Source organism: Pogona vitticeps, chromosome 1, assembly GCF_051106095.1.
Source record: "Pogona vitticeps strain Pit_001003342236 chromosome 1, PviZW2.1, whole genome shotgun sequence".
NCBI lineage: Eukaryota > Metazoa > Chordata > Lepidosauria > Squamata > Agamidae > Pogona > Pogona vitticeps.
Genome location: NC_135783.1, coordinates 341347068 through 341362571, shown reverse-complemented (window position 1 = coordinate 341362571; position 15504 = coordinate 341347068). Strand labels below are relative to the sequence as shown.

General features: G+C 42.4%; 1 protein-coding gene across 2 annotated transcripts in view; it reads right to left on the bottom strand.

Moving 5' to 3' along the window:
* The window catches only part of TRMT61A (tRNA methyltransferase 61A), a 64125-nt gene extending 58876 nt beyond the window's left edge, over nt 1-5249 (bottom strand). Inside the window, exons 1-2 of one of the 2 annotated variants that reach the window (XM_072986708.2) lie at nt 5086-5249; nt 3378-3736 (exon numbers count right to left, since the gene is read on the bottom strand). In XM_072986708.2, the coding sequence (XP_072842809.2) occupies nt 3378-3708 (331 nt within the window). In that variant the 5' untranslated portion in view covers nt 3709-3736; nt 5086-5249. Of the gene's footprint in view, nt 1-3377; nt 3737-4864; nt 5004-5085 lie in introns of those variants that run through there. The other variant, XM_020808934.3, reaches the window with a different exon arrangement.
* Nucleotides 5250-15504: the final 10255 nt, after the last annotated feature.

Here is a 15504-nt window from a genome sequence, read left to right as displayed (position 1 = left end):
GCACTCTTTGGGCAGTTTACAAGTTAATTATGAAGGCTACACATTGCCCCCCCCCAGTGAGCTGGGTACTCATTTTACCGACCTCAGAAGGATAGAAGGCTGAGTCAACCTTGAGCCGGCTACCTGGGATTGAACCCCAGGTTGTGAGCACAGTTTTGGCTGCAGTACAGCAGTTTAACCACTGCACCACGAGTGCTTTCTTGTGAGGAAATTGGAGGGGGAATCCTCAAAGCTATTCATTAAAGCAATTCTTGCTTTCCCCCTCCAATTTCTTCACAAGAAAGCACTTTATTGCTTTGATGAATTGCTTTGATGATTCCTGCTTTCCCCCTCCACTTTCCTCACAAGAAAGCACTTTATTGTGAGGAAAGTGCTTTTTCCCTCCATTTTCTTCTTTCTTGTGAAGAAAGTGGAGGGGGAAGCAGGGATCAAAGTGCTTTGATCCCTCCCCTTCCTTACTTCCGTGTATAAGACGACCCTAAATTTTTAATCTAAATATTTTAGAGAAAAGTATTGCCTTATACATGGAAAAAACGGTAAAACTAAAATAAAGTCAGCGATAAGATAAGGGTGGCAGAGAGCTACAGGGCCAAAACAGTTCTTGAAATGTCCGGAAGAATAAAATGGTCTCCACATGTTGCCAAAAGTGCCAATATGTAGGTGTTTAAGTGAGCATCTCAGGAAATTACAAAGAATAAGCCTTCTCTCTGATAGTCACTTGCTTTGTCTCTTTTGCCATAGGAACCTGAAGGAGACCCTCAGCCATTAGCCCTCTGAGTCCTGATAAAGAAAGATGGGAGGAGATATGCTTTTAGATACGATGCAGCTCTTCCTCCTCAAGCTACTTAGAGCTTTAAAGTTTCAAACGATCACTCTGTATTGGGCTCAGAAATTGATAGAATCATAGAATATTGAAGTTGGAAGGAGCCTGTAAGGTCATCAAGTCCAAACACATGCTCAATGTAGGGATACAAATCAAAAGGTATCTGCCACGTGGTTGTCTAAATTTCTCTTGAATGCCTCCTGAGTTTGGAGCACTCACCACTTCTTGAAGTAATTGCTTCTATTCCTGTACTGCTCTAACAGTTAGGAAGTTTTTCCTGACATTCAGCCAAAATCTGGCTTCCTGTAACTTGTGCCCATTATTACATGTCCTGCACTCTGAGATGATCAAGAAGAGATCCTGTCTCTCCTCTGTACAACTACCTTTCAAGTATTTGAAAAGTGCTATCATATTCCATATATCATATTGATATATGGAAGTGAGAGCTGGACCATAAAGAAAGCTGACCGCTGAAGAATTGATGCTTTTGAATTGTGGTGCTGGAGGAGACTCTTGAGAGTCCCCTGGACTGCAAGGAGAACAAACCTATCAATTCTAAATGAAATCAACCTGGAATGCTCACTGGAAGGACAGATCCTGAAGCTGAGGCTCCAATACTTTGGCCATCTCATGAGAAGAGAAGACTCCTTGGAAAAGACCTTGATGTTAGGAAAGTGTGAAGGCAAGAGGAGAAGGGGACGACAGAGGACGAGATGATTGGACAGTGTCATCGAAGCAACCAACATGAATTTGACACATCTCCGGGAGGCAGTGGAAGATAGGAGAGCCTGGCGTGCTCTGGCCCATGGGGTCACGAAGAGTCGGAAACGACTAAACGACTAAACAACCATATTCCCCCTCGTACCTATTTTCTCAAGGCTAAACATGCCCACTTCTTTCAGTCTCTCCGCATAGGGCTTGGTCTCCATACGCCCGATCATCCTTGTTGCCCTCCTCTGGACTTGTTCCAATTTATTGACATCGTTCTTGAAGTGCAAAGTCAAGAACTAGACACAGAACTCAAGATAAGGCCTAACCAGTGCCAAATATAAGGGAACTAGTCCCTCACAGAGAGGCAGCCAGAATAGTTTGCAGCACCAACTATATGACCAGGTTGGCAAGGCCCCCAAACCAATCCGTTCTGAACCAACTGAAGCTTCCAGACTGTTTAAAAAGGCAATCCGGAGACAGTCCAAAGTAAATAAATACACAGTTTCATTTAGGAGGGAAAAAAGCAAGACAGGATACACTAGAAATGTATAAAATTATCCATGGTATCAAAAAAGTAAGACAGGAAAACATTTAAGCCCTTCTCACATTATACCTATCAGGGAGTAGTATACAGATTCAGGAGACCTTGGTTCTAAACCCAACTCCTTGGTTCAAATCCTCTTTTAATACACACGTGTGTACGATGTGTCATCAAGTGGAGACCAACTTATAGAGACTATAATATGGCTTTCAAGGTACATAAGATGTTAAAGATGTGTTTTTACCACTTCCAATCCACACCTGAGCTTCATTGGCCAAGCAGCATTCAAACCCAGGTCTTGAGTCCTAGTCTGTCACTCCATATTAGGAATGAAGCTGAAATATCCAGGATAAATAAATGGAACTATTTTTCCCATGGATTTCATTGCCACAAAATGCAACTATTGCTGCCAGCTTGGATGGCTTTAAAAAGAGATTAGATGAATTCATGGAGGCTAAGACCATCAGCGATACATCACCTCCTGGATCAGAGGCAGTATGCCCCTATATAGCATTTGGAAAGGAAAAGGCGATAAAGGGGACAATTAAACTGATGTCTTGCTGGCAGACTCACCCCAGGCCTCTGCATGGCCACTGTCTGAACAGACTGCTGGATTAACTGCAAGGATGTCCTTATCCATGACCACACTGCAGAGTAAGTTACCCAAGCATGTAAAATTATTTCTCTCTAGGTAGGCTTGATGTTTTTAGGGATATATCTATACTGTTTCTGAACAAATCTGGAAAACTGGACCAAATAGATCCATTGTGTTCCATCCAGCACTCATGGGGTTAAAAAGTTTTAAACCAAAGATGCCCAGTGCTTTGCAATCAGGAAACAGAAACTGAAAACAAAGAGCAGCAAAGGAGAAGCTAAGTGGCAGCTGAATCCGCCCCCCCCCCCCCCCCAGTAAAGCTGAAGATCTCTCCTGGACACTCCAGATATGGAAATTTTAGGGAGAGCTAAGACAGAGTTCATGGGGTGCTATATATCTCCTGGCAGTGCTCCATCAGACACTTCACGCTTTGTAGAGGGAAAAGATAAATTTAATATGGATGTTGCTAGCTAATATTTGTGTTGCAGAATCTTCTTTCTTACCTACATAGTTTATTAAACAGTTTACTACTAAGACTGAATGTGTGTGAGAGAGAATGTGGAAAATGGACAACGAGAGCTGTAGTCCAAAACCTCTGACAGGCACCATATCAGGCACCAGTTTCACTGGTCTGTCTTTGTTTTGGGGGGGAGGGGAAATACTCCTTCTAATAGACAAAATAAAAGTCATACAATGGGAACCATTACCTGATTCACACACAATTGATCCCGGCTTAAGCTCAAGCATCATGGTGATCAGAGAGATGTCAGTCGAATAGAGAATCTGTGTTCGGTGGGGAAGGTTCAGAGTCCATAGTTCAGGTGTTGGGTGAAGAACGTACACCCAGCCTCCTTTGCTGCAGGTCACTTTAGAGCCATAGGATTTCCCTATCAGGTCAGTGGAGTGTCTGATCACCCCATACTTTGTCTGGGTTTTACCACCATCTTGCACTTTGACCGGAAACATTGACTCATGACCCAAAAAGATAATAGCCGTGTCCCCCTCTTTTACCGTGTCTCCATATTTGATGAAACTCATCCTGATAATCTTGCAGTTGGCAGACAAACTGTAGGTAAGAAAGATGGAAACAACTCTAAATGCACAGTTCTTGTGGCTTCTCCTTTTGGCTATAAATCCTGCCTAGCTTACCTACTTATGCAGCCTCTCCCTGTCATACTTCCCTACTTCTATACCTTAAGCCTAAATCCAGTCTTGTACTAACTGCTAACTAAGGCACCAGGTCTTTCTCTGCTTCTCCACTACAACCCTTGAAAAGCAGTGGGTGGGCAACTATGGACACCTCTATTTTCTGGGACTATTAGATCAATTTCCCCTGAACACTGATCACACTGGATAGGGTTGATGGGTGTTATGAGTAAAACAGCTGGGCAGACAGAGGTTCTATTGATTACACTCAATGCAAGTCTACCTTTGACTACAAGGAGACCCATAGTTCTTTTATATACCCTGTTATTATCCCTATGATGGCAATGCACACATTATTAGAATATACTTGCCAGTCAGTGTGATATAGTAGACAGAGCTTCAGACAGAACTTGAGAAAGCTGGATTTAGATTCCCACTCAGACATGGAAATTCACTGGGTATGGGAATGGTAAACCACTTCTTGAAATTCTCACAGGTAAGTCAGACAACTCTTGACACCACATACTAACTATGGGGATGCAACTGTAGTTAATTCTAAACAGCTAAGTAAGTTCAATAAACTTTCACTTTAACTTTCATCCTATATTTAAATGCCAATAATAGTAAAATAAAAAAAATCTGTGCCCTTCCACATGCTAGACTGCATTTGCATCAGCCCTAGCTAATGGTGAGGGATGATGGGAGTTGCTGTCCAACCGGGGGGGGGGGGGACCACACTCTCCTTCACTGAGTTAGGCATAAGCTTAAGATGTTCAGAAACAAGAGGGGAAGGCTTTTGCACCCTTAACTATACAGAAGACGAAAATTCAACTATACAGCTTGCCATGGGAAACAAGACCGGTTGCAATGTTCGTCTTTTACCAACCCAATAAAACTAGAAGAGCTTCAATCTCTGTTCCCTTGGCTTTCTCTTGAGCCACCCGCCAATTTCCCCTTTAGTATCACACCCCTCAGGCTGTAGCAAGCCCCTCTCTATTCCCTTGGGTCTTTCTCCTAAGGATAGATGCACAGATCCCTCTTGCCTTACCTTTCCGGGACCCTAGAGGATTTGCAAAAAAGGGGGGGGCACAGAATCAGGACCACAAGTGACACGCTCTCGCCCCCATTCAGACACGTGTGTTTGCGACTTCTTCCTCTCCGGCGCCCGGCGCAGCCTGATGACGATTCCCTCTAACGCCCGCCCCCCCCCGCGCGCCTCCTCCAGCCCCGGGGAGTTTTGAGTCAGGCAGGATCTGGTCGCTTTCCAACCTTGGCAACTTCGATTTTCTCTTTTCTTTTCCTTTTCCTCCTCCTCCTCCTCCTCCTCCTCCAGGAGTGATGCATTTTCACATCCCTTCTGTTCCTTTTGGCTTTTCCTCCTAAATGCATCATGCGATTGTTGTGTTGTTGCGACGTCATTGCTATTCTTCTTGCTCTTCGTGGGAGGAGGAAAGAGTCAAAGCCCGTGTACCCCCTCCTCTGCGCGGGTCTCCTATGGAAACGGCGACCTGATAGAGCCGTTAAGCTTAACAGGAATTACATCTGAGTAGACATTAATAGCATCGTACTGTCGACCCCCTGGCATCGGTTCCCTTCCTTCTTAAAGTGACTTCCTTCTCCTTGTTGTTGTTTGTTGTTGTTGTTGTTGTTATGTGCCTTCAGGTCGCCTCCAACTCATGGCGACTCTATGAACCAGCGATCTCCAAAATCTCCTGTCCTCAACTGCCCTGCTCCTTTAGGGAGTCATTCCATCTAGTATTTGATCTTCCTCTTTTCCTGCTGCCTTCCACATTTCCCAGCATTATTGTCCAGAGATTTTTGCTCTCTTGTGATGTGCCCAAAGTAAGACATCCTCCGTTTCAACATTTTAGCCTCCAGAGATCGTCCAAGCTTGATCTGATCTAAGACCCATTTGTTCATCTTTCTGGCACTCCAGGGCGTCTGCTAAGCTCTTTTCCAGTACCACATTTCAAACAAATCGATGGTTTTCCTGTCAGCTTTCTTGATGGGCCAGCTTTCACAGTCATCCTCCACCACATACATATTACAGATAGAGGCTGTTTAGGACTATAATTCCCATAGCCTCTGGGTGGTTAAGGATAATGGGAGGTGTAGTTCAAACATACAGTAGGCAGAAGGGTTTTAATACATATTTATTTATTTATTTATTTATTTATTTATTTATTTATTTATTTATTTATTTATTTACAAGATTTTTTTTAGCCACACCATTATCAGTGGTCTCTGTGTGGCGTACAACAATATTAAAACTTTAAAAACATTAAAAACATTAAAAATAGGCAATATTATAATAATATCCTATATTAAAAGCAGTCATTAAAACATTCATATTAATAAATCCTGCTGCTCATATGACCAGCTAAACTAGAATACTATTTAATTAAAATGCTGGCGAAACAGAAAGGCCTTTGCCTGGTGCCAGAAAGCCAAAAGTGTTGGAGCCAGGCGGATCTCTATAGGGAGGGCATTCCAAAGCTGGGGGGGCAACAGCCAAGAAGGCCCTATTCAACATGCCATCCCCCTCACCTCTTTCAGGGATGGCACCTTCAGAAGGGCCTCCTGGCCTGATCTTAGAGGACGGGCAGGCTCATGTGGAAGAAGGCAGTCCTTTAGGGAACCAGGTCCTAAGCCATTTAGGGCTTTATATGTCAAAGTAAGCACTTTGAATTGGGCCTGAGCAGCAACCGGCAGCCAGCGTAAATTTTTCAGAGCTGCCGTGATATGAGTCTGTGCAGCGGCATCACTTACCAGCCGCGCAGCCCTGGACAAACGTTAATGTTTATATTCATTCCAGCTGATGTGTCATCCAACTGATTTTTTTTTACTTTCTCTGATTCCTGTATGCACACTTTCACCATGCATGGCTGCCCATTCATAAGTCAGATTTGAGTTAAATGAGATTTACTTCTGGATAAGTGTGTGTGTACAGTTGCACCCTTAGATGCTATGCAACGACGCCTCTGGAGGATTGCAGCCTGAAGTTAACAGTGGAAAAACCAGCCGAACCTGTTTGCAGACATAATGGGATAATGAATAAAGATATGTACGTGCTACATGGCAATAGTTTTTTTAACTAGACACAATTTTATTTATGGGATTTGTTAAGAAACTGCAGTGAAGCAACTTAATTCACAAATTCACTGCATCCGAAACAAATTAAGTGGAAGAAACATTCCCATCAAGAAGGACAACACTGTGGATGTAAATTGTGAGTGCAGTCTAATTACTCCCATGATATTATTCTGCCCCCCACCTTACCCCCTTTTTAAGCAAGGCTGCTAAAAACACTGCTAACAATTGATGAATGGGAACATTTGTAATAGCTGACATTTGTCCCTCACAACTCTATGCAAAGAATTCATACTCCCACCTCATCCTGTCCTCATCTCTCAACTAAAAAGGGAAGTTGTAATATACATGCGGCCATGTGCGGCCATGAAAATTCTCTATCCCTCCAAGAAATTCATATCATAACTTCTAGAGTGAAAAATGTGGTTTGACCATTTTTCTGGTTTCGTCACTCTATGTATAGAGTTACAAAAAAAAAAACACCTTACTTTCACCTCCCACTTAACTGGCTGATTTAAACTGCTAACAATAAGACTGTTTTTAAAACAAACAAACCCTAAAGTACATACAAGATAATTACACCATGTGCTTTTCTCACACTCTACCCTTCATGCACTTAAAACATAAAAAAGCGTCCTGGCTAATTAAAACAGCATTGCCTCTCCACTTTCTTATCTAATTTTTATTTCACTGATTTTGTCGACAGAGCATAGCTTATGTGGCTAGGCAATGGGAAGTCTGGGAGCCAAATCTTATTTTCAACATATTTGGTTGCTTTCAAAGGAAAAAACAACAGCATCCACTACCCCACCTCAGGCAGATATTCAGCACTGTGCCACTGGATGGGTTTCATATTGAATTTTTGCTCATCCTATAACTACTGAAACCACAGAGGTCTTCTGAGACACAAAAGTGACAATACTGGGGTCTGTTTAGATTAGAAAAAAAAGTAAGAATAGCAAATGATCAAAGTATTTAAAATTATGTACAACAGAGACAGAGGTGGTAAGAATTTTTTTTCTCTCTCTCTCTCTCAGATAAGGTTCAGGGCCTAAGTCTTAAATCTCTTAAAGTCTTATTTACCGAACAGCTAGTTAAAGTGCAATGGGGACGTGGTGGCGCTGCAAGTTAAACTGCAGAAGCATCTGTGCTGCAAGGTCAGAAGACCAGCCGCCGTAAGATCAAATCCACGCAACAGAGTGAGCTCCCGTCGCTTGTCCCAGCTCCTGCCAACCTAGCAGTTCCAACGCATGTAAAATTGCCAGTAGATAAATAGGTGCCACATTGGTGGGAAGGTAACGGCATTCCGTGTCTAGTCACGCTGTCCACGTGACCACGGAAAGTGTCTACGGGCAAACGCTGGCTCTACGACTTGGAGACGGGAATGAGCACCGCACCCTAGAGTTGGACACGACTGGACTAAATGTCAAGGGGAACCTTTACCTTAGTTAAGGTGCAGAATTTGTTTCCACAGGATGCAGCGTTGGCCACCAACATAAGCAGCTTTAAACAGGATCAGACAAATTCACGCAGGGGAGGGCTATAAGTCAGTACTACTAATGATGTCTGTATTAACCTTTGTGTCAGTTAGTATACCTGTGTGAATTGGTTGCTAGAGGATGTGAGTGGGAGGGAGATTGTTATGCTCCTGGCTTGTTTCTGGTCTTCCCAGAGACACCCGGTTGGCTGCTGTGTGAGCAGGATAAAGAGGCTTTTCTTGTACTCTTAAGCTAGCAGTAAATTCCAGAGTGCAAAGCACTGCAAGAAGTAAGGTTAGTAACATAAGGGCTATCTTTTCAAGTGTTCCATTTAACTCTGGCTTTTGTAGTGGCTTGTTCTGCCACTTCAAATGGTGATAACATCTTCATTGTTTGCATCAGCTCCTTCCTGCCCATCAAGTCGCTGGTAACTACACACCTGCAGAACCTGATTGAAAAGGCTGTAATTCCAATTGGGTAGTGTGTGTGTGTGTGTGTGTGTAGGAATTATTAAGATGTAGCCTTCTCCATCATTTTATCTCTCTCTCAGAAAAAGCTTCAGTTTCTACACACCAGACAACCGTCCAATGCATGAGAAAATAATCCACTTTACAAAAAAATGTTTACCTCCAGGAAGCAGCAAATCATCTTATTGGCACCACTAAAAAATTAATTGTATAAACACTTTGCAGTATTCGAAGAATGAGGGCAATGCTTTAATGCATAGAACTTTGTAATATTTCTGAAATTGAGAAATTTCCAAACCAAATACAGTACTGTTGAAACATGTGAGCGTCACTATTTCCATTTCACATCTTTTAAGCTGGGGCAAATCTTTTTTTTCCTCCCTGGATTTAACTAGCCAATGTCCCTTATGAACTGCAAGTTAACAAAGATGCTTCTAATGACATTATTTTCTAATCCCAGAGGTTTAGGAAAACATGTAGTTTCCACATTGAGGGAAATAACCTTTGTGGTTTTTTTTTCCACTTTGGAGTAGAAAGCAATCATTTTCTGAAATAAATCCAACTCTAAGGGGTCACAGAGAGGGCACAGTATCAGGGCAATAGGATTATTTAAACATCCAAGAGCTTGTTCAGGCGTTTTCCTAGGATCTAAACATTGCAAATTCCCAAGTATTATGATGATCCCTAGCTTCCTTTAAGGGCCATTGTTCTTGGCATCCTAAGAAACAGAATACAGATCAAAAATATTAATATAAATTGTTTAGTTTAGAAAGCAATAGGAGTTGCAACAGAGATATTAAAAAGCCCTTTCAAGAAACAAACAAAAAACAATTGCAATGTAACATATTACTGTACTCTCGTAACTAACCTTTGCATGTTAGAATAATAGATCATAGAATTATTGAATTGGAAGGCGACTTTAAGGCCCTTGCATCCAACCCCCTGCTAAATGCAGGAATCTAAATCAAAGCAGATCTGACGATGCTTATCCAATTTTCTCTTGAATGCCTCCAGTGTTGGAGCACTCACCATCTCCTCCCAATTTAATTGCTTCCATTGTGGTATTGTCCTAACAATTAAGAAGTTTTTCCTGATATTCAGCCTGAATCTGGCTTCTTGTAGCTTGAGTCCATCATTACGAGTCCTGCACTCTGGGATGTTCAAGAACACATCTCTCCCCTACTCTGTACAGCTACCTAGCATTCTCTTTATTCTCCATGTATTTGATACCTCTTTTGTGTCTTGTGTTTTTTAATGTTCCAGCAGCATCAAGGCTTGCTTCCAACCTTGTTTTAATCTTCAATCATTTGCTGAATATTGATAACATAGAGATAGAGAGCATAGCATAGCATAGGCATCCTTCAGTCTCGAGAGACTATGGTAACGTGCTCTGCATGGAGGACTTGGAACATTGTCTAGTGTGGCTGAGAAGGCCAATTCGAGAGTGACAATCCCTTCCACACTGAGGACAAATACAATCTGTACCCCATCTAGCTCCCTGATTTTGCTGCTTTCGTGACTGCCTCTTTGCCTCAGCCTGCTGGGCAAGGGTCTCTTCAAATTGGGAGAGACCGTGATGCACCACATGACTCCAGGCTGAGCGCTCAGATGTCAGGGTTTCCCATCTGTTGAGATCCATTTCCAAGGCCTTCAAATCCCGCTTGCAGATATCCTTGTATCACAGCTGTGGTCTCCCTCTGGTGCGATTTCCCTGCACTCATTCTCCATACAGGAGATCCTTTGGAATCCAACCATCAGCCATTCTTACAACATGCCCAAGCCAACGTAGACGTCGCTGTTTCAGTAATGTATACATGCTGAAAATTCCAGCTCAATCTAGGACTACTCTATTGGGAACTTTGTCCTGCGAGGTGATACCCCAGCCATCGAGGAGAGATAGAGGGGTAGAGATATAATTTGTGTTTCTCAAATCTTTTTCATTTCTTAACAGGGGGAAGGGTTAATGTTGAAAATATCAGTTTTACAACTCAGAAATGCATGTTTCAGGAAGAATGTTAATAACCAATGTCCGTCAGGTAGAAGGCTGAAACAGTTAATACCTACTTCCATGTTCATTGTTGTTGTTATGTACTACCACGTCACCCCCAATTTATGATAATCCTATGAATGAGCAATCTCCAAAATCTCCTGTTCTCGACTGCCGTGCTCAGCCCTTGCAAAGTCAAGCCTGTGTTTCTTTTAGGGAGCCAGTCCATCTCATATTTGGTCTTATTTGGTAACATGAGTTACTAAGAACCCAAGATAAGAGGAATATGTGGCACTCATGACATCTTGGTAAGCCTTCCATAGGGAACTGACTGGTTCACCACTCTGTGAACAGAATATTGAACTGGATGGGCCTTTGGCCTGATCCAGCATGGGACTTCGTGTGTGCTTGGCTCAAAAGCAGCAAGATAACTAAAGACAGAAAACATTGGGCAGGAGTGGAAAAAACAACAGTCAGCCAGATTATATTGGATTGCAATTCCCATCAGCTATAGCTAACATAGCCAGTGTTGAGGAAAGCTGGGAACTGCAGTCCCACAATTCCAGGAAAACCATGTTCGGCCCATCCTGATCCAACCCAGTTTAGCAGAGTTTTGAATTTCTAGTTAAATTCCTCTAGCTGCACTGAAGTAGTGCAGAAATTCAGAGAGAACAGAGCAGAATACCTTCAAGTTGCCTAGATTAGTCCACCCCTTTTTCTCATTAACTGGCACTTCAATAACTCACTCTGCGACATCAGTGAGAGAAAGAATAAAAGGTTTCATGACTTAAAATTGAGCAGATCAAACAGCAAATTGATAAAGCTGACTGCATTTAGCAACAGACCTCAACAGACTCACTGACGGCTTCCCACAGACAAAAGGAAAATGGGGAAAAATCCTTGAGCAGAGGAACAGGGCTCTCTTTGAATTCAGAGGCAGAAAATAACAATTGGTGCTGCTTAGATTGACAATCACCCCAACCCAGATAGGTCCTTATCAGCCACACCTACTAGAGGCTGCATGCAGGGCTGTAAAAACTCCAACACCCAATTCCATTGTCACTGACTCAGAGCACGAGAAATTTTACTTGTTTTAAACTACAACTCCCAGAATACTCAGGCCAGCAAGTAGGAGGAGCCATCTAATTTCTGGCCCCTCATTGATGTAGATCACTGGTTCTTAACCTTGCGTTACTCAGGAGTTTTGGACTGCAACTCCCAGAAGCCTTCACCACCAGCTGTGCTGACTGGGGTTTCTGGGAGTTGCAGTTCAAAAGCATCCGAGTAACAAAGGTTAAGAACCACTGATGTAGATGATTGATTTATTTATTTATTTATTTATTTATTTATTTATTTATTTAGTTAGTTAGTTAGTTAGTTAGTTAGTTAGTTAGTTAGTTAGTTAGTTAGCTAGCTAGCTAGCTAGCTAGCTAGTTAGCTAGTTGTTGTTTGTTTGTTACATTTATAGCCCGCTCATCTAGCCGTATCTAGTCACTATAGATCATATATAGATCACTATTTTGTCTGGATAAAGGTGGAGGCTCTGGATACTTTAAAGCTGGAACATATTATTCTGTTCACATTAAGCTCGGGCCAACGCTATGAATGAGGACATGTAGCTTCCTTCTGTACAGGGTTAGGCATGTCTAAGCTCATTGATTAGCCATCAATTAACACCAAAAGCCATTAATTAGGATAAGCTGCTAGATTCTCCTGGACCATTTCAGAAGTGTAAGCAATACCTCTTTCCTATTAGACTTATTTACTGCACCACATTTATGATTAAGACACCAGGGATGCTAATGACATTGTCCCTGAGAAACATCTCTTACGCATCTCCTCATCCCATCCACCATTTCTTTTTTTGCAGCAATTACCCATGGGCTTGGTATCTGGTTGCAAACTTGTTTTCTGCTCTATAATTCAGGCTGAACTGCTATATAATTCAACACAAGAGTGATATATAAAGCTATCTCCTATCCAGCAGCTATTATTAGCCTACTCTAAAGGGTGAAGGTTAAAGTGAAAGGCTCCCATCTCAGGAAAAGAATCAGGAAAAAGTGGCCAAGTTTACATTACATTTGAAACACTGAAGTTGAATACACAAGACACTGTAATTAACTCGCAAGGGAAGCTGATGTAGGTTGGTGTAAGAGGAAGCAGGCGAGATCTGGTATCTACCTATGTTCTCAAGGATGCTGAAAGGTTGACAGATTTTATTGTGAATGTAGGAGTGCCATCAAAGAAAGACTTTTGGGGCAGAGACCTAGGGCCTCAATAGAATGAGTCGGACAGTCCTAGTGATACATATCACCGTCTTATGAAGTTGGGGATTCTGGGAATTGTAGTCCAAAACACCTAGATCTGTAGGGCTTCAGCCCTAAGGCTGGCAAGATGCCATGTCCTTAACCTGCTATACCAGTGTGCTGGTATTATTGGGCAGGAATGCTTGGAGTTCAAATCTCTATGGTTACCTCTCAAGAGAGGGGGCAGCAAAGATCACTCAGAGGCTGTGTGACTGATGGGGCCATGTGCCTTTCTACTGAGGGCCGCAACACCTCTAGAACAAGAGAGGGGAAAACCACTTCTGACACTTTATTCCCAGGAGAATTAGCATAAGTGGCAAATCATTAATTAATTAAGGCAGAAGCTGAACAAGGGGTCAGTCTGTTCTTTCAGACAACTGATGCCTCTCTTTCCTTCCTACACCTTTTTGTGCAGAACTGCTCCTATACAATATGGCAGACTGAAATCCAGCAAAATGCATCTTCTGCATCATCCTACCTCCATGCTTGAGCAATTTCTTTTCTTTTCTTTTTCTTTTTTTTTTGAAATTTCTGCCTGTCATTCAGATCTCAAATGCAGGCGGCCCCTGAATCTTTCTCTTTTCTTCTTCCCACTGCAGAAATATGGAGGACTCATAACAACTGCACCATTTTAGGTAGCACCGTCCCTTCCCAGCTGCTTTCAAGGCAAAATGGTGATTGCTTAGAAGCAGTAATAATTAAGATGATCATTGCTTTTTTTCTGAAGCTGGCTCTGTCATTTCAGCTGCCATCTCTTAACCAGCAATTAAGCAGGTGAAGATTTTTCTGTAGTCATGTAAGCAGTAGAGAGTAAGTGAACACCATACACCGGGCTTGCTAAAGATGCAGAAACACACACAGTTAACTGAAAAGGTTAAGGCTGGCCAGAACTTGGACAGTGTCCTTTTTTTTAAACTACAAATCCAATGGCCTTTTTGTGACCTGTAGTCCAAAATGCAGTGTTACCAAGCTCTGCAGATAGCAAAAGAGACATGAAGTTATGGCACCTGGATCTTGATGCGGTGTTCCAAACCAGAGGGGAATCTGTGGTCTTCCAGACATTTTTGGACTCCAGTTTCCATCATCCCTTACCATTAGCTTTGCTGAAGAGTGTTGCAGCTGACCAGTAACCAGAGAGACACATAGTCCACACCCCATAAACTAAAGTTAATGGAAGATAACCTCATGGGACCTTTAAGGCTGGAATTAAGGGGAATTATCTCAGCTGGAGCTGTGCTAATGAGACAGTGGGTTTGTTTGCACAGCCTAAGAGTGGAGGAAAGAAATTAAGACTCCTTCTTACTTGTTACAGACATTAACATCATCCTGACAGGAACATGGTTGTGTACTTTTTCTTAATGGAGAGCTTCTGATCTTTGAGTAACCGCAACCGTGATATCTGGGAAATGCAACAGAGGGATCTTTTTTCCTTCAGGAAGATGAATGAATTGGAGACAGATGGGCTTTGGGCTCTCCGTCTATTGCCAGGAGCGTAGGGGAACTTGGGTTCACGGGGTCAAAATGCTAAAACCTTTGGATTAGCATGGATGGTGACACCATCTGCCACTCACTTCAGAGGTCCCCGTTCTCTTTGACATTAGCCACAATCCTTAGAGTAACAAAAGGAAAAAATGAATGAAACTATTGATGTTCTAGTGAAAGTACAGTATTTGGAATGTCTGTCTTCAGTGAATAGTTAAGACCCACTAGCTTTACAAAACATCTGCTTCTGTTAGCCAGGGAAACAGCTATACAGGGGTTGTTGACAGGGATCGATGCAGTTATATATATTATTTGAATCTTTCACGGATACATGGTACTAGGCTCCTGCACGGTGAGCAGGCACACTTCAGAATTTATCATTTAATTTATCATTAGACAGTAATCCTCCTATAACTCCGAGAATCTGCAGACTATTGCTATTATCTATTGAAAAAACAGTCCTGACAATTGCTTTGTGGAAGAAGTGGCTAACTGATTAAAATACGAGTCAGGTTCTGGGATTTCCCCTGCTTGGTGGCTCTTTGTGAATGGTAGTGAGCACAAGAGGGTATCCTAGACCATCTTGACTGCTGTCACTGGTTGTCATCAACACTCAGGCAGCCCTTTGCTATGTAAAATTTGGCATCTTTTTTCCTGCTAGCCACGTGGGCATGATATTGTGCAGCAATATCAGGCCATTTCATGGCATTTTGGATCATGGATAGAGAAGCACAATGCCTAACACTCATAAATGAGAGATTTTTTGAAGAACTAAATTTCCTTCAGTTTTTCAAATGGAAGTTTAAGTGTACACCCAACACACAAACATTCTGACAGAAACTTCCCACATGTAGAATTGCGTGGTGCTAGAGCATCCC